Source organism: Acomys russatus, chromosome 31 (genome assembly GCF_903995435.1).
Source record: "Acomys russatus chromosome 31, mAcoRus1.1, whole genome shotgun sequence".
Classification (NCBI taxonomy): Eukaryota; Metazoa; Chordata; class Mammalia; order Rodentia; family Muridae; genus Acomys; species Acomys russatus.
The window spans coordinates 31,674,333-31,696,546 of record NC_067167.1 but is presented as its reverse complement, the minus strand read 5'-3'; the positions used below and the strand labels follow the sequence as shown (position 1 = coordinate 31,696,546).

The 22,214-nt window shown below is 47.1% G+C and overlaps 1 protein-coding gene across 1 annotated transcript; it reads right to left on the bottom strand.

Moving 5' to 3' along the window:
• Window positions 1-1,415: 1,415 nt before the first annotated feature.
• On the bottom strand, window positions 1,416-20,897 carry Csrp2 (cysteine and glycine rich protein 2). Its single transcript, XM_051139667.1, has 6 exons — window positions 20,737-20,897; window positions 8,635-8,747; window positions 5,344-5,512; window positions 2,950-3,079; window positions 2,163-2,256; window positions 1,416-1,707 (listed from the first exon to the last, which is right to left on the bottom strand). Exons 2-6 carry the CDS (start codon window positions 8,744-8,746, stop codon window positions 1,631-1,633), a joined length of 582 nt encoding a protein of 193 aa, XP_050995624.1. The 5' UTR covers window position 8,747; window positions 20,737-20,897; the 3' UTR covers window positions 1,416-1,630.
• Between the last annotated feature and the right edge of the window lie 1,317 nt (window positions 20,898-22,214).

Sequence of the window (22,214 nt, the reverse complement as noted above, 5' to 3'; positions counted from 1 at the left end):
CATCACTCATAAACATCCACAACATCAAAAGGTTTGTTGTGGCTTAGATCTGTAGATTTACAGCTTTACCAAGTTTGGAAATTTCTCAGTCATTCTTCAAATATTTTTCTGTTTCTCAAGAAATTTCAGCTAGGCAGTGCCTGCTACTCACTTGGAGTCGCGGGGTAGCAAGTCCTGTTTATGAGACTGTTCTCTACATGCTCTTTTCTGTTTGGACAGCTTTTATCACGTTCTGAGGTTTTTTTTTTTCTGCGGAGTCTAGTTTTCCATTACTATTAACCAGTAGTCCATCTTGTACTCTGTAGTTCTTCAACTCTGATACCTGATTTGGAAGTTTGTTCTTTTCTCTACTTTTTGAAAATACGTGTTCCCATAACCTCCAGGTGTTTTGCTTTGTTTTTCCCCTCACATCTTTGCCAGTTCTGGTGGCTTTTGAGTTTCCTCCCTCTTATAGATGTTTGTGCTTTTAGTGCACCCCTCCCCCTTTTATTACTGCTAGATATTTTTGTATTCAACATTTTGGGCTTCGTTCTGGAATTCAGGTAAGAAACTTGGAAAAGCTTATCTTTTTTGGTCTTGAGTGTTGTGTATGAAGTGCATGAGCCAAAGCCCCAGAGATGCTTTATAGCCCTGCCTGTGGAGAGTGGGGACCTCGCTACCCCACGTGAGCAGCGGAGGCCAGAGGTCGGTGTCAGGGCTTTTACCTGATCACCTATTTTTGAGACGTGGCCTCTGAACCTGAAGCTTTTCAGCTCAGTTGTCCTAGCTGGGTCAGTAAGCTCCATTGGGGTTACAGGTGTGCACCACTGCAGCAGCGTGTATGTGGGTGTTGGGGACCCAGCCGGCTTCCTAGCCCTCCCAGTGATATTAACATAGTTTCCATCTGCACTCTGGGGAGCTGTCCTGACAAGTAACGCCCACCAGGCTGTGATAAGGCAGAAGGAAAGTGGGGCTCAGTGTTGACCACCAGCTCTGAGGAGCTGAATTGGTGATGGTTGTAGCCTGTCCCCCACGAGTTGAGGCAGCTTGACAGCTAAAAAGAGCTGCTCATGTGTGTATGGGAGCGGGACCATGAAACCTGCCAGTGGGCACACCTTCAAACAGATTGATAGCCTCACCTGCCTGCCCACTCCCAGCAGCTGTAGGCTACCTGGCAGTAGCTCCCCAAGGGGCACCGATTTGAGGGTAGCAGCTTAGGGGTGATAAGATCGCATTTTGTTGTGTGTATGTATGAAAATCTCAAAAGTAAAAATGATTTTTAAAACCCCTTTTCTACTCCCAAAGTGCAGATGCTATCCTACTGTAGAAAGGAATTGCTATTTTAACAACTCAATTGTTTCTATCAGGTGAGTGCTGGAGGATTTTCCACTTCCTAAAGTCACAACAGCTCCAAAAGGCTAATTAAGAGACGGTACCCAAATCAAGCTGAAATTTTATTTCAAACATAGATGCTTTTAAATGCTGGTGAGTAAGCGGGAGAGTGCACTGCTGTCGTGTCCAGCCTGCCTGTGTAGGTAGTGGTGTGACGCACAGCACTGGACACTGGCAGAGTCACAGTAGTGAGTGCTGGAAGGCCACTTGCGTTTGGTAACGGAGATCCTGTGCGATGCTGAGCTCTGTGTTTACACCATTACTGAGCGTGGACAAGAGCCCCTGCTCCTTGGCCATAGCCAAATCCCTTGGGCCCAAAGTTCTTTGCATAGCACCCTACAAAAGGAAAGCGAGAATCACTCAGGGCTCATTAACTGCTCCCACTGCTAAAGACAAATGCCCACACATTGAAAAGCAAACTGGAGACTCTGCCAGAGGTCACTTTAAGATATAAGATGTGCTTTGTCACAAGCGCCCTAGTCTGAAGCAAGCGCAGGAGCGTTCCCACTGCAGTGTGCGGCACAGTCCTGCTGAGTGACAAGCATGAAATCCAGCTAAGTTATACGTCTGTGACTGGCATGTGCTCAGATGCTCTGCTTAAGGCAGGAAGTCAGCAGACTCCTTAGGAGGCAGTGTGAGCATGATTCCCAGCCCTGTGGGAATTCCACATGGGAATGACAAGCAGTTAACACTGCACTATGGCTCCTTTCTGCCGGCCCTCCCGGAGGGGGAACGCTTTTATGTCGGATGCCTAGTTAACTAGTAGGCTAGCAGGAACAAATGCACTTTACCTTTACAATAGATTTCGCCGTCTTTCTCAGTCAGAGTTGTAGACTCAAGACTCTTGCCACACTTGGCACATCGGAAGCAGTTTTTGTGCCAGGGCTGGAAGAGAGAGCTGCGTTAGGACGCCGAATTGGCCTGTTTCCTTTGGTATGGTTTAGATGCAGCAAGTGGCTGCGGAAAGTCAGCCCAGGGGCGACCTCCTCATGATACAGTTTGGCTCAGCTAGACAGCGAGACACCCCCACCCCCACCCCGGTCCATAAAGGGGCTGTTTGCCCATGAACCCAGCCTGGTCTTTGGAAGTTGCTGCCTTTCTGGCTGAAAATTTAGCAGCTCAGTGTTAACTTTTCCAAGGCCAGGTATCTAATCATCTGGTGTCCTGGCCTTGAATACCTTGCAGAACCTGTACATAGCAGGTTGCTCGCAGCTTCTGCCTTCTTTAAGGAAGCATTCCTGGGGCTTGGAGAGATGGCTCAGTGGTTGTCTGCTCTTCCAGAGGTCCTGAGTTCAATTCCCAGCAGCCACATGGTGGCTCACGACTATTTATAATGTGATCTGGTGCCCTCTTGTGGTGTACAGGCCTAAAAGTAGGCAGAAGGCTGCATATGAAAAAAAGTGTTGCCGAGGAAACCAGGTTCCTTCAAACACGATGGTTGAGCATGGCGTTCACTTTAAGAAATAAATGATTCTGATGGAAATTCAGTTGGAGAAGCCCAGTCTTCAGCCAGAACACACTAAACGGAAGTGTGTATGTGAGGCGAGACAGCGCAGTTACCAATCAGAGGCAGTTTACCTTTCCTGCTCCGATGATCTTCTCAGCAGCATAGACCGAGTCCCCACACCTGGAACACTTCTCCGCTCCTCCATATTTCTGGGCAAATTTAGAAGTGTTTGGATTTGTTGTAGGCCTGTGAGGCTGAGCACTAGAGGAAAGGCAGGGAAATTGAGGCAGTATTTTCCCAAATGTTCTTGTAAGCTAACGGGAGGTGCGAACTTCACCTGTCCCGTGGCAGTGTCAGAAGCGCACAGGCCACCTCAACAGGCAGGATAAAGAAACAGCCCAGGCGCTGGCTTGCAGCTGGCCTAACTTCACCTGGGTCTGAATTCATCAGTAGTAGAAAAAAATCAAGCCAAACCTGAAACTTAAATGCCTGTCCCTCTGAGTGTGAACAGAATTTATTTAATCCCTAGCACTGCCTTTGACTGCAGTTACTTCTCCATAGTCCTATCAATGCAGCTTAATCATAGCCAGCTTTGTATTTCACAGGAGATTGCAGAGTCAACGTTAAACAATTCTGGCATTAAAAATACCTGCAAACACATTGACTGACTTAAGTTGTTCACAACTAGGGAAGGTAGGTGTGTTTTACAGATTATTTGCTCAGTATGTCATTAGCAGGTGAAGTGTAAGTCTCTGTTTTCTTCCTGGGTAACACTTCTGGAGTCTGCCTGCTGTTCGGATGTTTTGCTTTTTGTTTTCTTGTGGCACAAATGGTACATTTGTCATTTATGGGTTTATGGTGGTGAAATCACACTAACGGATTGCTTTGCCCCCATTCATAAGCAGGCACACTAGAATACACACAACATCCTGGGCTACAAGGCATTTCAGAGCCTGAAATCGGCAGGTGCGCTGCATGACAGCTGCACTGTTTAATACATTGTTAAAGTACACATATAAGTAAAGTCAAAAAAATTTTAATACTGATTTTTCACTGAGTACTTTTTCTAAGATCTCACCTGCCCCTTCATCTCTTCAGTCTGTGGTTTCGAGCTTCCTCCGTGTGTGTGTGTGTGTGTGTGTGTGTGTGTGTGTGTGTGTGTGTGACCGATTCAGAGTGTGAATTCACAGTATGTCTCGTCAATTGTATCTTACATTAATGTGTGTTCAAACCCCTTTCACAGCCTGCTGATAATGACTGCCTTTAAAGTGATCTTTAAAACTTGCTAAAGTGACACCTAACACTTGGAGATCAGAGTTCCGAGGGGACTTTACACGGTTCACCTCCCTCTGGCCTTTAACACCTTCATAGGATATGGACACTTCATATTACAGATAAAAAGGGGGGCTTGGATGTTATCTTGCTGATGGGGTCACCTGAAACACTGGTCTGCTTTAATGACTGTTCTTCACGTGGGTGCTACCTCTCGGGGAGCCCCTGTGAGGCTCTTTACTCTGTATCGAAAGGCATGCCATAGGTGTTGGGTCGTTAAGAAAGGCTTCTGGGAAAAGGAAGTCCTTAGGCTTGGTCCTAAAGGAAGAGAAGAACATGGCCTGGAGGAGCAGGCAGGGTTACAGCTGGACACAGGCCGCGCACAGAGCTTGCTTATTGCTGGAGGAGGTGGAGAAGAAGCAGAAAGAAAGAGCAGCCTCCCTCGGCATCGTGATATTCCAGTTACAGCAGCAAACGCCTTTGGGGTCATGGACAAATTTAAGTTTTCATTGACGGGAAGGTTTAGTGGTAACACATAATTTGAAAAAAAATTGAAATTACACCTTTGGAATCAGGAATGAACTTAGAAGGAGAGTATAAAAAGCACAGACGTTTTAACAGTGCCCACTAAGTCTATCTTGGCAGTTCCTGGGCCACACCAGGAGACCCTATTTCAAAAACAAGGAGGAAAGAAGGAAGGAAATGGGAAGTTCCAAATGAAATTACTGAATATGAAAATGAAGCACCAAGTTACTTGAACAGATAGATTTAACACTCTGCCCCCTGGTATTGGTACTGAAGGCTAACCCTTCGCGTTTCTCCCTCAGATGATCAGAAACAGCAAGCTGTTTTAATTTGTAAGTTAAAGGACAGTAACTTCCCGAGGAAACGGGTGACTAAGGACTCTGCAGGGACGGCTTAAATGCACACGAGAAGGCCTCGTGGTTCAGACACACCACGATTCTTGATCTCCAAAGTGCCATGGAATGTCAACTTAAGTCACTTTCCTTGGTATGTTCTCCTGATACCAGTTAAAAGGCAATAAAACCAGGGCTAGCAGCCCCTGCAATAATCACAAAGCGGGCACTATTTCGAATGTTAAAGCATATCATAAAGACGAGTAGTCTGCAGTGGCGGCTACAGCAGATCCCGCTTGTTTAGTTTAAGCTAAGTGTGTACAGGCCCCCGGGCTCCGGGCACCTGAGTGGCAGCAGCAACTGTTCTGCCCACTCTTAGGACAGTACCATCCTCACCTCTCTGGCTTGATGCCCAGCCTCTCGCCGCGGTCCATGTTGAGCGTGCCAGCGCCCTGGCCATACCCATAGCCTTTTGGTCCATACTTCTTTCCGTAGCAGGATTTGCAGTAGATTTCTTCATCATGAATTGCCACTGTTGTGCTGTCTAAGTTCTTCCTGCAAACCACTAAGCCCCGGGGAAACGTAGATTTTTAAACACCATTTATGTATATATATATATACACACACATATTCCCCCACCCCCCTTAAAACAGTGGTATCCCTAAATGACAAAGGTTGTCTCTGTCGTGCAATTTATCCTGTGGTTTCCCGGAAGCCATGAGCGAGCATGCGCACAGCCTACTGCATCGAAGGATTCGGTAGCCGGCCTCTGTGGTACGTATGATAGCTGCTTCACAAGAATGTGAAAACTGCAAACATCAGAGACTCAAAAACTTTTCTGTGTAGGACCTGCCTGGTGACAGAAGAGCAGGGAGTTTTAGAAGTGCCTATTAGATGAGTGAATTAATAATGCTTTGCTGACAAACGCTTCCTCCCAGCTTTTAACACTCGTTCTTTCTGCCTTGTCACTCCAAAAGTGGGTACGTGATACAGAACTAAAGAGTGCCTTGCAGTTGCCTCTACAGCGTGTCCCCCCCCCCCAACAACAACAACAACAAATAGTCTCTGGATAAAAAGTTTTAAATTCAAAGTTCTAGTTTTCATCCCTACTCTAGAATGAAAAACAAAAACAAAAACAAACAAACAAAAAAAAACCATGCCCTGTCTCCCAGCAGCCTTCCCAGCGGTGCTAAGTGGCTCCGAAGGCCAGCAAGTGGTTTGAAGCCAGCATTTGCTTTCCCTGCCTCACAGGAGACCGCATTCTTTCTTGATGGACTTCTTACCACAAGATGTTTCGCGTACCTCACTTCATAAAAGTGCCAAGCGTCATCATGCTTTAGCCAGACATTATTTCACTTTCTAAAACTTCAAATCAGCTTGAGAAAGAAAGGAGGAGAAAACCCCATTGTGAGCAAGCTCACCGGTGGCACAGTTGGGTGGGGCTGGAAATCAGAGCTTAGTAGAGAAGAGAGAGGGATTTTACCCCCTTAAAAAGAGGGAGGTGGGCAGACAAAAGAACAGCTGGCTGCCTGGTTTAAAATACAGTTAAATACCAGGCTTCTGATGTCCTAGGCTAAAGTGTTCTCTAGAATAAATGGCAGCTGCTGTGGACTACCACACTGAAATGCTATTTGCTTAAAAAGCTAATAACCTCCTGTTCCATAAGGCCAAATAGTCTTAACACACTGTAAGTGCACATAAACTCTGTTCTCAAAAACCTTTATGTTAGGGCTGGGGATGCCGCTCACTGACAGAACATTTGCCGAGCAAGAACAAGATCCTAAGGTCAAACTCTAGACTGCAAAACCAAAACAGCCCGTGCGTGTTACCACAGCAGGTTTAAACAATGACTCTCCGTGCTCTCAGCCCTCTGCAGCCATAGCCTCTAGCAAATTCTCAAAAGATCCCTATGTGACTCTGAATCACGTCGTGAGGACTTCAGACAGCAGAGACAAGTCTTAGGAAAGAGGAAAGCTGACAGCGAAGAACCTGACAGTAAATAAACACTGATTTTGTTATGGTACAGCCAGCGGGCCTTAACTCAGAAGAAAATGGGAACTTCTAACGTATTTGCCTCTCAGATTTCCAACATTTTGCTTAAACCTGCCTGTTCAAATACAGAGTCCCTTAAAAAAAATTCACAAAGCGGAAAAAAAAAAAAAAAAAAAAGCTGCTACCTGGGGAAAGAAACAGTTCAACCAAATCTGAGGAAGGGTAGCCATTCTAAACTCACCAAAACAAAAAACAAAAAACAACCCACACATGTAATAATGTTACTTTTGTAGCCACAGCTTTCTGTTAGTTTTTGCTGTGAGTAAGCAGCCATGGGTCCAGGCAACTTGAATGCTGGCACGTGGAAACAAAAGACAAGCCACATTCGAAGGTTTTGGGTTGTTTTTTTCCCCTAAAGTTTAATTCTTAAGAACTAAGCAATTTTTTTGACAGCCGTGGTTCTCAATTTGTTGAGACACGGTCTCAATGTCTTCTCAAGTCACCTGGCTGGCTTGGAACTTGATCTGTAGACCAGGCTGGCCTCAACTCAAGAGCTCCCCCTGCTCTGTCTCCCCGGTGCGAGCAACACCCCACACTGACCCCACAAATTTATGTTTAAAATATAGCTGCTTACAGTACTTCTCCCTGTATAACGCTATACAGGGCATGGATTATTAAGGAAGTTTTGCCATTTCCCTCATGGTAGTTGACGAGGGGGCCTTGCCAAGCCACGGGGCTACTGCTTTGAAACTTCCGACTTACATGCCTTGTGAAGAGGGGTTGTCTCTTGTTTCTCTCATGGGTGTTTACTCTTTAGAACATACAGATACACATGGGTTGTTTCATGACTTACTTCTACCCCACACTCCTAACAAACAATGACACTTCCCAGGGGATCCTACACTCTTCTCCCAAATGAAGAACAGCAGTTAAAGCAGTGGTTCTCAACGTGGGGGTCGCCACTCCCATTGGGGGGGTGCGGGGGGGACGACACAGCAGATATCCTGGCTATCAGATAATTACACAACACTTCATAACAGTAGCAAAATTACAGCTATGAGGTAGCAACGAAAATAATTTTAGGGTCACGTGGGGGTGGGGGTGGGGGAGTGTCACCACAACACGGAAGCTTGAGGGCACTGCCATGGGCGTTCAGTTCTGAAGTTCTGTAGGGACTAAGTTTGTAGACTCGGAACTTCAGTCCTCGGTGTGGTAAGAGTTTTTTTTTTTCTTTTTCTTTTTTTTTTTTTTAAGAGTATGCCAGAGAGAAAACTGGAAAGATCAATTTCTCAAAACCAAGCCAAACACATGGAGTGTGCCAGAAACTTTTGGTAGGTGACAGACTGCCCAACTACCTCCAAGCCCTCACTGCAGCCTGGACGTGTGTGTGTGTGTGTGTGTGTGTGTGTATGTGTGTGTGTGTGTGTGTGTGTGTGTGTGTGTGTGTGTGTGTGTGTGTGTGTGACACAAATATAAAGGCCAAATGGCAGGAATGAGGGGCCAGGAGCTCTTCCCTCTGGGCTTGGTCCTCACAGTATTTTAAGACCTAAGACACACAGAAACCACCTGTCAGTCTAAAAGATCACTCTTAGCTATTTTTGTTATTTTTCTTCAAAAAGTTAAACTCCAGCTTTTCACACGTCGTTTTTTGAAAGGGGGCGCGGAGGTGTGTATGTCGCCTGCAGCGATACTCACTGCACAGAAAGCAGCAGCGGTGGAAGCTCCGCCCATCACACTGCACCTCCTCCGCGTGGTAAACGGTCCTCCCGCAGGCCCCGCACTTGTTTCCACCGCCCCAGACAGGCATTCTGCGGGAACAAAGGATGCATTAGGATGCCCTATGCTTGTCCTACAAGCTCCCCACGGGCTGTTTAAGCCCAGGAGACCTCGCAGATCTTGCTTCTTCATGAACAATCCAAACTGCATCTTTCAAAGGCATAGCCCCATCTCTCCTAAATGATAGCTGTCATTAGGAAACTGGCTCAGGCAGCCTTTTCCCCCTAGAAGACAAAGGACTTGCATTCAGTGGAACAGACAGGTCACCGAAGTACAATGGAGAATAAGCCACTAGAATGCACAGGAATTAATACGAGACCAGAGAGGCAGACACTGCTCCCTCCCACACCCACCTCTTAACCAATCTTTTAAAAACTCAGCTGGAAACCTTACATTTAAGTAGAGTCATTTGCTACGTGTTTAAGCCACTGTAAAGACATTAAATTCTTAAACACTTAATGTACATAAGCTATGAACATACTTACATATGTCTGCTAGCGTTCACGGTCCAGTTACAGCTCAGATAGCTGTCTATGGCTGGTACAACCTCCTAGGACCCCGGAGGTCACCACAACAAACATGTCCCCATGGCTGCCAAGTAAGTTGCTGTGTGCTTCACTAACCCCAAAGGCCCCTAGTCCAGCCAAAACAGTTGGTTTCCCCCCTCAGACAGGCTTGTCAGGCCTACAGAAAAATGCTACCAAGTCCCCCTTTCAGCAGTGACTGTGAAAGTATGTGGGAACAGCCCCCAAACATGGGGAAATACAAGGTTAAGCCCTAGACTGTCTATGATGAAGGGGCAACATCCTCTAATCCGGCTAACAAGCTAGCCTCCTGGGACAGCTTTAACTGGCTGGCTTCTGAATGCCAGCTTTCTCAGGTGCCTGAGCCAGTACACCAAGTTGGCCTGCTAAGACAGGAACGTGTTTCCGTGGCACTACCCCCTTTCCCAACACTGTTTTGGGGCTTGCCTTCTGTGAGGGATATTTGCAGCCATTGCCTGCTAGGTTTCTGGATGTGTCTCCTGCCTTTCTAAAAATGGCTGGTTATAAAAGCTGACGTTTAATATAAACCTATGTATAAATCAGAATACATGGCAGTGTTGATAAAAGGGGTAGATCTTCATACAACCATTAAGGTGGACCCGGAACACCATTACGTTTACTGATGAGACATTTATTCAGTATTTATACAGTTAATTTCTGCAGTGGGCACCTTGTCCCTAGGCTTTCACCCAAAGTAATGGGGAGGGAACATCTCTCTTAGCACACATAGGCTTGAAATGAGCACTTGAAGCCAAAAGTCAGGTGAGCATTTAGACACTTGAGTGCCGTTAGTGTCCACAAAAACTCATGCAGAGCCAGACGGCGGTGGTGCACGCCTTTAATCCCAGCCCTTGGGAGGCAGAGGCAGGTGGACCGCTGTGAGTTCGAGGTCAGCCTGGTCTACAATGCGAGTCCAGAATAGCCAGGGCTACACAGAGAAACTCTGTCTTGAAAAACAAAAAAACTCATACAGAAATTTAATTTCTCCACATGACAGCATTAGGGGGCTGGGCCTAGTGGTAGTATTTGGCTCTGGGGGTTCCACGGTTCCACATACATAAAGGGTGCATTAGTTATTGGCAATAGAAGGCTGCTAGAATGCACCTCCCACGCTCTCTGTAGGAACACGCCTGTTTTACCCTTCCACTTTTCTACCACACATGGGACAGCACATAGCTCTGTGGTAACCAATCTTAGACTTTACAGCCACCACAACAGTCAGTCCAAACAAGCTCCTTTATAATGTAATGCAGCTTAGGGTACGTCAGAGCAGAAGCAAATAGACCTAGGCGAGGACTTACTGCTATGCTACAATGACCATGAGCCTGCGGAGCCAGTGAACTCATCTTCAGGTTCAGAAAAACCTGCGCCTGGTACATGACAACACGTCACCAAAAGGGCCAGCAGGGGGTTCATGGGCAGAGGCATGTCTTTGGCAACAGCAAGAAAGGATAAGCCCCACCCCCCCCCCCTTCTCCCACCCACCCCCTCCACCCCCACCCTCCTGAGGCAGGAGGAAGGGCCCTTACATGCTGAGCTAGACAAACATGGGCTCTGGCCAACCAGAATATATCTGGATTTTCTCAAAAGCCCTGACATTTGCAGTGTCTGCTAAGAAACCATCCCGGCCTCCTAGTGTATTTGTTTAGGCTATAGGTGTTTGGGATCATGCCAGGCCATTTGCTGAGCAAAACAGGTCATGTCGGTAGGGTTCCTGCACAGAGCATTCACCACCCACAGCTTGAAAGCACTGATTTCCTGTGTTGTGCTGCCGAAACAGATTCCGGCTGGGCAGTCTCTAAAGGACAGAGATGGGTTTCTTGGAGTTCTCAAGGCAGGAAGTTTCAAGACCAAGGCGCTGGCAGGCGTGGTGTCTGGTGAGGGATCCTGGTCTCTGCTTCCAAGATTGTGTCTTCAGGTGAGGCACCATCCCGACATGGCAAAAGAAGAAAGGAACCCCCTGCCCACGAGCCCCTATGATAGTGGCATTCCTCCATTTAGTCCTCAGTTTGCTGCACCCTGTCTCCCATCAGCCTTGCTGGGAGACAGCCCAACCAGCAACCCAAAATGGGGTTTGGGTTCTAAACAGGCATTCTGGATAGAACCAACCACTCACATTATGACAATCCTCAAGCATGTATGAACACATCGCCTCCTCCCGCCAGTCCGGCTTAAGTGAAAGGTAAACCCAGAGCTGCGCTTTAGGACGGGGTGAAGAAGCTACTGTACCCTGTGATGCCAGCACAGAGGAAGAGAAGCATGCTGAGCCTCTGAGCCCCGGATTCGTCTGTACAGAACTCCTCGGTTATATCAGCCACTGAATTTGATTTCCAAACCATGTGAGGCCAGAGCCTGTCCCTTGAAATGAACAACATCAACACCACTCCACACAAAGACCTGACTGAAAGCACTAGTTAGCACTAAAGTCATGGGTATCCATTTGCAAAAAGAAACTACTTCTGGGGCTGGGTGTGGTGGGGCATGCCTTTAATCCCAGCACTTGGGAGGCAGAGGCAGGAGGTTTGATGTGAGTTCGAGGCGAGCCTGGTCTACAAAGCGAGTCCAGGACAGCCAAGGCTACAGAGAAACCCTGTCTCGAAAAACCAAAAAGAAGAGAGAGAGAGAGAAACTACTTCTGCCAAGCCAGGAGTAAGAGCATTCCAGGGGTCCACAGGTGCCACAAGGCTTGCCCTGAAGCCATCCACTCTCCCAGCCCCCCCCCTTGATGTTGCATCAATCTTTCTTTCATTCCCCTCAGTGACAACAGGTGTCCATTGTTTAAACCCCCAAGTGAAACTTAAGCCCAAGACACACAGTACTAGCTCTGACAGCCTGCATTGGCGTGAGTTGGAAGCACACGTAGTGACTGATGCTGACTGCCCTGGCCTCGGAGGTCACCCTCCCGTGTGTTCCGCAGTGCTCAAGTGTGTTAGACACATCTGCTGGAGGATGCCTCATGCGCCCCAAGGAGACCAGAGGCCAGGTCCAGACTTACAGGTAATCACATGGCTGTTGAGGCACACCTATTATCAAGGTATGTGACCTATCATATTAAACACAAGCAATTTGATAGCAGCCTGGTAGCCAGCTTTCTTTCATCCTGGCATCCATCTCTGGAGCATACTCAATGAGGAAGGACAGCTCCCTCAAGACCAAGCTTAGATCAGGTTGTCCTTGAGTGACATTCAGACGTATTTAAGAAAGAAACCTAACTGACCATTTCTGTCGTTCTTTCCAGGCAGGCAGTCTGGATTTAGTTTGCTTAAGGAGGTTATGTTCTCTTTCTTGCCCTGCTGTGCGTGCCACTGCGGCCAAGGGTCAGTATGTCTCGTTTCAGGAAATGCCTGGGCCTTCTGCCACACTGTGCTTGCTAAGCTCCTAGCTCTTCCGCTTTGACCACATCTCAGACTTCTCCCACCTGCCACCAGCTCACGTGGCTTGTATCTAGACATTAAAAGTCCCGCCCATCTCAGGGGCTTTCGTTAAGATTTGGAAGAGCCCTTTCTTTGCTATAGGCAAAACTATCCCCAGGGCGCCTCTGTGGGGTTAGTGTTCTCCGTTCCAGGACAGCCGATGGGCAGGGAGAGTCAGTCGCTATCTATGTGTTTTGTATGTATACCCGATCCATGATGGAAGAGCAGAGAGAAAGAAAAACTGTTTTGGGCCCCTTTGCAATGCTGGGCTTGTCTTATAAGCCAGGAACGGTCAAGTTTCCATAGAGAGGAGCTGTAAAGATAAAATCCTCCGTCAGTAAGAAAAACCAACAGAACAGCCTCCAAGCATAGCTGCAGAGCCACAGAGAGAACCCTTAGCTGACTAGTCACCTCATTCCTGGACCTTAACACCTACAGTGCTGGCTGTTCATCTTCACGTGTTCGGTGTGAGCCCCGATGGACGGGACCTGGCTCTGGCAGAACACACGACAACCTCCCATTCCTGTCACTCCTGGCATTGCTGTGCATGTTTTTAAGGAATGCAAGGCTTCATTTTTTTCCCCCCTCTGAGCCTTTGGCCGCGCTCCTCCGCAACAGCTGCCATTAATCATAGCAGCCTGGCTCTGCACTGAGCAATCTGGGCTGCGTGCCTTTTCCCCAATCCCATGCGCTCATTTACAGAATGTTAAGAGCACAAATAAAATCCCACTTTCCGCACATTTTGCAGCGTAGGCCAGACACTGGCCTTTTCTGCTTTTAGTCTTGTTCATGGGTTCTCAGTGTAATTTCCAGAACTAGAATTGACCCATCATACCTGACTGAAGTGCTTGGCTTACATGCCAACACACAGAACATGTCAGCAAATATGTGAAACCTTCCCTTCCTGCTTCTCCTAAGTCTAAAAACCCAAATCAGAGAGAGTTAATCTCCTGGACATGGCTAGAGGCTAAATCTGATTCACCTGTGTGAAGATGCTCTTTAGTTAACTAGTGAGACCTGCACAGTGACCACAGGGGTCAAGTCACTCTTAATGCTCGCGCATGCGTACGTGCGTGTGTGTTTAAGATCTATTTTTACGGGGGCTGGAGAGTTGGCTCAGTGGTTAAGAACACTGTCTGCTCTTCCAAAGGTCCCAGGTTCAATTCCCAGCACCCACATGGCAGTTCACAACTGTCTGTAACTCCAAGATTTGACACCCTCACACTAACGCACATAAATTAAAATTAAATAAAAATTTTTAAAAAAAGAAAGAAAAAGATCTATTTTTACTTCATATATTTAGGCATTTTACCTGCACATATGTCTATGTATCACATGGGTGCAGTGCCTGGACAGGCCAGAAGAAGGCAACAGATTTTTGGAACTGGTATTACAGCTGGTTTTGAGACATCAAGTGGGTCCTAGGACCCAAATCCCAGTCCTCAGCAAGGGTAGCAAGTGCTCTTTTAACCAATGAGCTATCTTTTTGGCCCCATGGACCAAGTCATTGTCACACTACTAGTTCTGTATCTGGCCCCTCAAAAGAATGAACCTGTTGTACTGAACGTGTACATGTCCCCATCTGGAGCCGAAGTCACCTGATGGAATACTAACGGTTCAGAGCGGCTCCGTGAATAACTCCAGACTTCAAATGCTGCCAGCTTCCACATGGCCACATAAAAGGCTTCACCATTACCCTGGAAACCTGGCTGTTGTCTACTCTCTCAAAAGGGGAAATTTTTATAAACCAGCTTCATCTTGAGCCACCTTTGGGGAGGAAGAGAGGCTTGTTAAGGACTGTAATTAGTGGTACTGTCCCTAATATGATGGCCCTTGGCAAAGCTTGTATTTGAAAGCTGTAGTTAACTAGAAATTAGCCTGCACCCCCTACTAGTCTGAGGCATTTTCTCTCTTCTGCTCTCCAGCTACCTCTGGAGTCTAATTCTCTTAGCTGGTAAACACAGCAGTGCCAAGAGCGGAGCCTCCGTGTCTTGGTAACCTGCTACCCGTTCTGTCTGGCTCCTTGTAAGAAAGCCAAATCTTCACCCGTGCTCTCCAACACTAACCCTGAGTAACCATGCAGTGAGAGCCCGGGCTGTGTAGCCAACAGTATTTGTCATTCCCCTCCTGAAAAGCGGGGACTGCAGTCCCTTCTTTACAGAGCTCTAAGAATTCAGTAATCTCAGAGCTAGGGGTGGGAGGAGATAGGAGGGTCTCAGGGGCTCTCCAGCCAACCAGACCAGCTAAAACAAAAACAAACAAACAAACAAACGATGAGCTCCCTGCCTAGTAAGACCTTGTCTCAAAAATAAATAAATAAATAAATAAATAAATAAATAAATAAATACATTGTCGACCAAGGGCAATCCCCTCCCCCAACAGAGTACATGTACACACACACACACACACACACACACACACACACACACACACACACACACACACACCAGTTATAAGGGAGAGAGTCTGTTTCTTAGGGTCTTGTCTTTTGGTGGTAAAGATAAGTAAATAGGCCGGAGAGGTGACTCGGTGGTTAAAAGCACTTGCCGCTCTTCCAGAAGATCTGGGTTCGGTTCCTAGCACCCAAACAGCAGCTCACAACCTTCTATAATTCCACATCCAGTGGATCCAACCCTTTTCCTGGACTCCTTGGGAGCCAGGCACACCTGAAGTACACATACAGGCATGCAAGCACCACATCCATATACATAAAATGATTTTTGAAAGTATGTAACCAGGGCTGATGAGACAGTGCAGTCTGTCAAGTGCCTGGCTGCACAAACTCATGAGGGCCTGAGTTTGGCTCTCCAGTATGGACCCCAAAGCTGGCCACAGCAGCGTGCAGTCTGAACACAGAGGAAACAGACAGGTTGATCTTTAGAGCGCATTGGCTAGCCATTGTGGCTGCATCGGTGAGCCCCAGGGGCAGGCTAGTCGTTATTAAAAACAAATGAACAATAGCCAGGAGGTGGTGGTACCTTTAATCCTAGCACTCGGGAGGTGTAGGCATGTAGATCTCTGAGTTTTCAGGCCAGCCTGGTCTCTAGAACAAGTTCCAGGACAGCCAGAGCTACTGAGAGAAACCCTGTTTTGAAAAACCAAAATAATCAAACAAACAAATAAATAAAATTAAAGTGATCAAGGAAGACTCCCAATATTGACTTCTGGCCTCCAACCATGCGTGTACACACGTGCGAATGTTCATACACACACAAATGTGTTTACACCACACATACACACATACACACAAATGTGTTTATAATACACACACATGCGCGCGCGCACGCACGCATTTATACCAGATACACACACACAGAGACAAGTATGTTTACAACACACACACACACGCGCGCGCGCGCGCGTTTATACCAGATACACACATAGAGAGACAAGTATGTTTACAACACACACACACACACACACACACACACACACACACACACCTAAGTAAACGCATTTTAGCATGGCTTTAATTTTATCGAGATGGTAAAACAGTTTTATCCTGTGTATCCACTGATAGTGTATGTTCCTTGAGGAGGAGTAAGTTCAGCCCAGGCTGTGCACTGAGGATTACTGGAGCAATGTCTGCCGTGACAACGGAAGCACACATTACCTTGAGGCCGCTTACTGACACTCCTCATGCGACACAATGAGTGTGGAAGTTAGGATTTGAAGTACTTGGGTCTGAAAGCCAGCTACCACCTCTGTGACCCTAGCAAAGTCATAACCCCTTGACCTATAATCTGAAAAAGGGTGGGGTGGATTTACTGAGAGAGCAGGTGCGAGTAGCCACCTTTCCTTCAGGAACACCCCCGGGCGTGGATGTGGCACCACGTCCAACTGCACGTGCCTGCTGAAGTCACTGACCTCCAAAGGAGCAAAGCAGACTCACGGTTTGAAGCTGTCCCCAAAACTCCCCTGATTTTTTTTTCCCCATTTAAAGGTTTAGCTCACCAAGAGTTCTCCAGCTTTGAGTTCCCTGTTACAAGGTCAGGAATGGCTTCCTTCCTGCCCACCCAGCACCCAGCACCCAGCCACGCAGTGAAGTCAGTGCAGGCTCAAATTGTTCCTTCTCTGTGCTGACAAAAGGTTAATTTCACCATGGAAAGAAACCTCCCTTCAATGGAGCTGAACTTGGCCTCTCCATTTTAACTACTGTGCATGTTGTTACCACAATGCTTTTCAACGGGTGTACCGCAAAATTCTTGGCATGGATGTTGGGGCGGTACCTGCCCAGTCACATTCTGTAATTAAAAACAGCTATGCTGTAAATTTAGTAATCTCTGGACCCAACTGTATTCCATAGTAATCTCCAATCTATGAATATAACCTGATATTTCATTTTTCAAACAACGCAGAGTCTTCATAACCTTTACACAGAGACCTACATTTAGATGCCAAGACTCCTGCTTACTTGACAGATAAAAAAGGCTGATTATATTTTCCCTGCTAGTTCTCTTGTTTTACAAATGAAAACCATGCCAGGTGCAGTGGCATGTGCCCGTAATCCCAGCGCTTGGGAGGTAGAGGCAGGTGGATCTCTGTGAGTTTGAGGCCAGCCAAGGCTACACAGAGAAACCCTGTCTCAAAAAACACAACAAAAAACCCCAGACACACAGGAAAAGAAAACGGTCCTAAGATTAAACAATATATGCAAAACACCCTTACAATAGTGCCTGTTCCGTAACAGGTGGTAATAATTACAAAACTCCTGTAATGTTTACCATATTCATTTTTTAGGTAGTTTATTAATTTAACCTCCACAGCTTAAGTAGGTATTTCCATGACTCCCATTTTATGGATGGAAACTCTGGCAGATATTAACTTTGAAAACAAAACTACCAATTTGACTTAGGACAGCAATAGAGTGCACCACCAGCCAGAGATGCTGTGGTGGCATTGTCTGTCATCTGTGACTACAGCAAAGGCTCTTAGTATTTGCTGTACTGGATTCAAGTGTCTCTTCATTTTTCCTCTTGGGAAGTCACCAGGAAACCTCTCTACAGTTAGCTGCCAGGTCCCTTCACCTTCAAGTATCATAATCCGCCTGATCTTTTATTATTAGCCAAAAGCAATTAGTACTGTTGGCAGGAGGAACTCATAAAAAAATGTGAGGACCAAGCTAGCCTAGCTCTGCAAATGAATCACACACAATAACACACGATGCTTGTTTCTTCCTCTACAATTTACCACAGAAGGATTTAACATTCCAAAATTGTGCCTTGTGCCCCTAGAATGTGGAATGAGAGACATTCTTCTGGGTCTTGATTTCTAATGTGAGAAATACAATCCCTTTAAATCTGGGGCCTGGTGAGCTCAGTCCCCACCCCACCCCCACACTGTATTTTATATATTTAAAAAACGTTTTTGACCAGGCACAGATCAGCAAATCCAAGCTCGTTGGGAGACTATGACAAGACAATCTAAAGTTCAAGGCCAGCCTTGGAAACTTTTCAAAACCTTGTCTCAAAAAGAAAAAAGAAAAGGGCTGATTGTAGCTCCATTTAGAGTCCTTGCTTAGTACTCACAAGGTCCTGGGTTCAAATACCCAGGACTATGAACAGCGTAAAACGAAAAAAGCACACACATCTGGAGAAGAGGTCCAGATATTTCACAGGACTGTAAAAAGACCTGTGGCACAAAAACAGAATCCCTAGGAAGTCAGCAGAGAGGGTGCTTGCTGATACCCAACTCAGAGAACCAAAAAGGTGGCAAGCCAATGCCAGTCCAGCAGGGATGGAGCACCAAGGAAACCTCTGAAGGGCTGCGGACAGAGGGAAGGCCCAGGAGAACCACGGCACCTCAAGTTTCAGAAAAGTGCAGAATGTGGTGTAAAATCCCAAGGAACCCACCACACACACATCCCTGGGGCTGCACCTTGAACTTACACACAGACACACACACACACACACACACACACACACACACACACGCCACTCCTCCCCTCTCCCCCTCTCAGTATTCTATTACACCTATTTTCTAAGACAGTAAGTTAATTGTTAATTTGTTAAGGGCATCAAACCAATGGGTACTGTCTTGGGAATCACACTCCAGACTTCATCTCTGCCCTCCCATGCTACGCCTCCTCGCCCTTAGAGGCCTCCCTCTCTCCCCGTGTCATTTGATTCATCTAATTTGTAACAGGACAAAAATTAAAGACTAGCTCTCCGGAGTTAATTATCGCCAGGGTCATGCCTGGATCTGGCACCTCGCTTTCTGCCATCCACGCACTTGATACCAACATTTATGCAATCTTTTCGTAAAGATACAATTTGCCTCAAGTTTACCATTGTGCAATTTCACCAGGACGGTCATCCAATCAGTACTGATCGGAGCGTGGTCTTTGGCATATTCCATTATCAGCCAAAATTCTGAAAACAAAACTGGGAGGGATCTGCTAACAATTTATGGTAAAAATTTTGAAGCCGGGCGTGGTGGCGCACGCCTTTAATCCCAGCACTCGGGAGGCAGAGGCAGGCGGATCACTGTGAGTTCGAGGCCAGCCTGGTCTACAAAGTGAGTCCAGGATGGCCAAGGCTACACAGAGAAACCCTGTCTCAAAAAAACCAAAAAAAAAAAAAAAAAAAAAATTTTGGATAGGCCGGAGAGATGGCTCAGAGGTTAAGAGCACTCACTGCCTGCTCTTCCAGAGGTCCTGAGTTCAATTGCCAGCAACCACATGGTGGCTCACAGCCATCTATAATGTGACAATAAATAAATCTCTAAAAAAAAAAAAAGCTTTGGATAAAATGTTAGAGTTCTATCCACTGCTTCCCACAACAGCACATTTGTTCTTACCTCTTTCCTCAGTTAATGAGTGCTAAGGTGTGCACCAAACATATTGAAGATAACTAAACAAACAGTGCCCCAAGGAATCGTGGGATGTATACTTCTATGGCAGCGTGGCTATAAAAAGAATGCATGGGACAAAAGGCCTTGAGACGTAGTGATAGATTTATCAGGAACAACGAAAGAATGGCAGAGAATGGGATCACAAATACCGCTTGTCTGCAGTTTTGAGACTGTGCGATTCTTTCTTTTGAAACCCACCATTTAACTGTTTCTTGAGGCATCTGGGTCCAAGTACAGGGCACCTTGTCGTCCTTTCTGGATTCTTGGTTTTTACATAAGTAGAGATTTAGCACACATAAGAAAAGCCACCAATTAAACTATTTTTGCTGTCCACGTTAAAAAAAAATTACTACATCCAATATGGATTTTTTTTTTCTGTTTTGAAAAGCATTTATAAAGTAAAAGTGTACGCGGTATGCTGCCCAAACAAAACAGGCCAAACTTTTGAGTAATCATTTAAACAAATAGAGTTCAAAGTCCAGCCTTCCAGGGGCAATGATTCCCAGAGCACTCCCCTCACCCCAGGGATGCCTACACCAGAATCCAGCTCTGAACCCAGATTGGGACTTCTAAGACCTGTTGCAGAATTTCAGAACCAAGCAACATTGCATCCCTGTTTGTACTTGAAAGGTAGAAAGGGAGGGGGGGGGGGAAGCTAGCAAGGTTCAACCGGAATTTTACTGAGGTTTCTTCTACATTTAGGATTCTATGCCTGGTGGGCAGCGACAACCAAACAAAGGCGATGGCAGGAGCTCCGTTTCGCCGCAGGGAAAGAATTGGGGCTCGGCCGGTTGTGGAGACGCCCACCACCCCAAGAGCGCCCACCCAATTCCCAAAAAGGTCGTCGGGGTTGGGCATGCAGACACTTGGGGTACAGGAGCCCCAAAGCATCTAACTCCCTCTACCCGAAGACAAGGGAGAATTGGCCCCGGGTTGAAAGCTTGAGACTAAAAAAAGAGGGACTGGCGGCCACGAGAAACTCGCCTTTTCCTCAGAGAACAGGATCGGTGATTAAAGGTCACCGGGGTGAAGGTGATATTTTACCTGCCCCAAGGACTCAAGGTCCCAGGGCCGGGATGGCCTAAGGGGCGACTGCAGGTGTGCCAGATGAACCCCGCAATGGGGTAGAGGTGGGATGATGGGTGGGAGCATGGTCAGGAGCAGGGGTGTAGATGACAGGGACCGCGGGGCGCAGGCTGCCTAGGACTCACCCGAGTGGGAGGCGGGAGCACGCGGCGGGCGGAGCTAGCGAGGCCGGGGACGGAAAGAGGCCGCGGGCGAGTCGGAAAACTGGCGGGAGCGCGCGCGCCGGCTTTTTAAAGACCTGCCGTGGGCGTGGTCTTCTTGGCCACGCCCCTTGGTCTCGCTCTAGCTGCGGGATCCGAGTCTTGGCCCCGAGACAAAGGACTGGAATCCCGCCTCTTCCTGCTGCTTCCCGCTCGCGGGCGTCTCTCCCCTGTGTCTGGCTTCTCCTACCTTGCGAGCACTCAGGACGCACCCTCGTCCCACCCGGAGCCACCAAGATCCGGTGTCGCCCTATGGGGTTCGCGCCACCCTCTAAGGAAGCAAACGCCACGTGATGGACTCCCGGGTGCAGGATTCCCCGGTGTGCAGGATAGTCTCTGATCTGAGTTCCAGCTTCTGGGACTCACAGCTTTCCTGTCGTGAAAGAACAGCATTCCTCATCTAGACTAAACAAATGACGTTATGAAAACACCTCATTCCTCTAGTGTTTTGCTTTCCCCACCACTCATTGCTGTATGCTGTGGGGGTAGAAACCCACAACCCACGCAGAAACCCTGGCGCCAAAAAGGCTTTGGGGTTTCGGTTTGCCAGTGTCAGAAAAGCCTCTGCGAGCGATGACAGCAGAAAGGACCTAAAACCTGGGCTTGCGGATGACGTATTGCTTTAGACAAAAAGAGAAATAATGCCATATCTGTCTGCCTTGAATTCTAGGACATCTGGCGATCCGCTTCTCTGTCATCAGTAGTGGGTTGGCCTGAGAATTAGTGTTTGAAGAGTGGTGACCCCAATAGGCAGCGACTAAAATGACTCCCTCCTGTCACAAATCAATCACCCCGTTCATCCAAGCGCAACATCAAGCTATTAACAGGCTCACGTTGCTACAATTAAAAAAAAAAAAAAAAGTGTCCTACTCACATTGCCAGAAGCTCTGGGGGAGGTCAGAGTTGAGGAACGATCTTTTTGGAGTATATGTCTGAGACTGTTTTATGCTGTATTGTTAGCTGGGCTCAATCCAGAATAAGATCATAATTGCAGCCAGATCCTCTGTCTACCAAGTGCTGTGCAAAAACACCGCAAGTAGTGATTGACATCTCCCGAGACTGCAGATTGCGGCAAGAGTTTGAAAGTGTGGGAGCCTGCTGTGAGCTTTTCCAAACACAGCCACTTCTCGTGTTCATGAGTCCAATCTGTTTGCTTTAGCTCGGCAGCTTACAGCACGTCTCACCTGAATGAGTAGCTTATGTTTTGTTTCCGCTGAAGAAAGCTGGGTAGCTCATGTTATGTGGACACTTATGTTTCTTTCTTTTTCTGTTTTTTTGTTTTTTCGAGACAGGGTTTCTCGATGTAGCCTTGACTGTCCTGGACTCACTTTGTAGACCAGGTTGACCTCGAACTCACAGCGATCCACCTGCCTCTGCCTCCCGAGTGCTGGGATTAAAGGCGT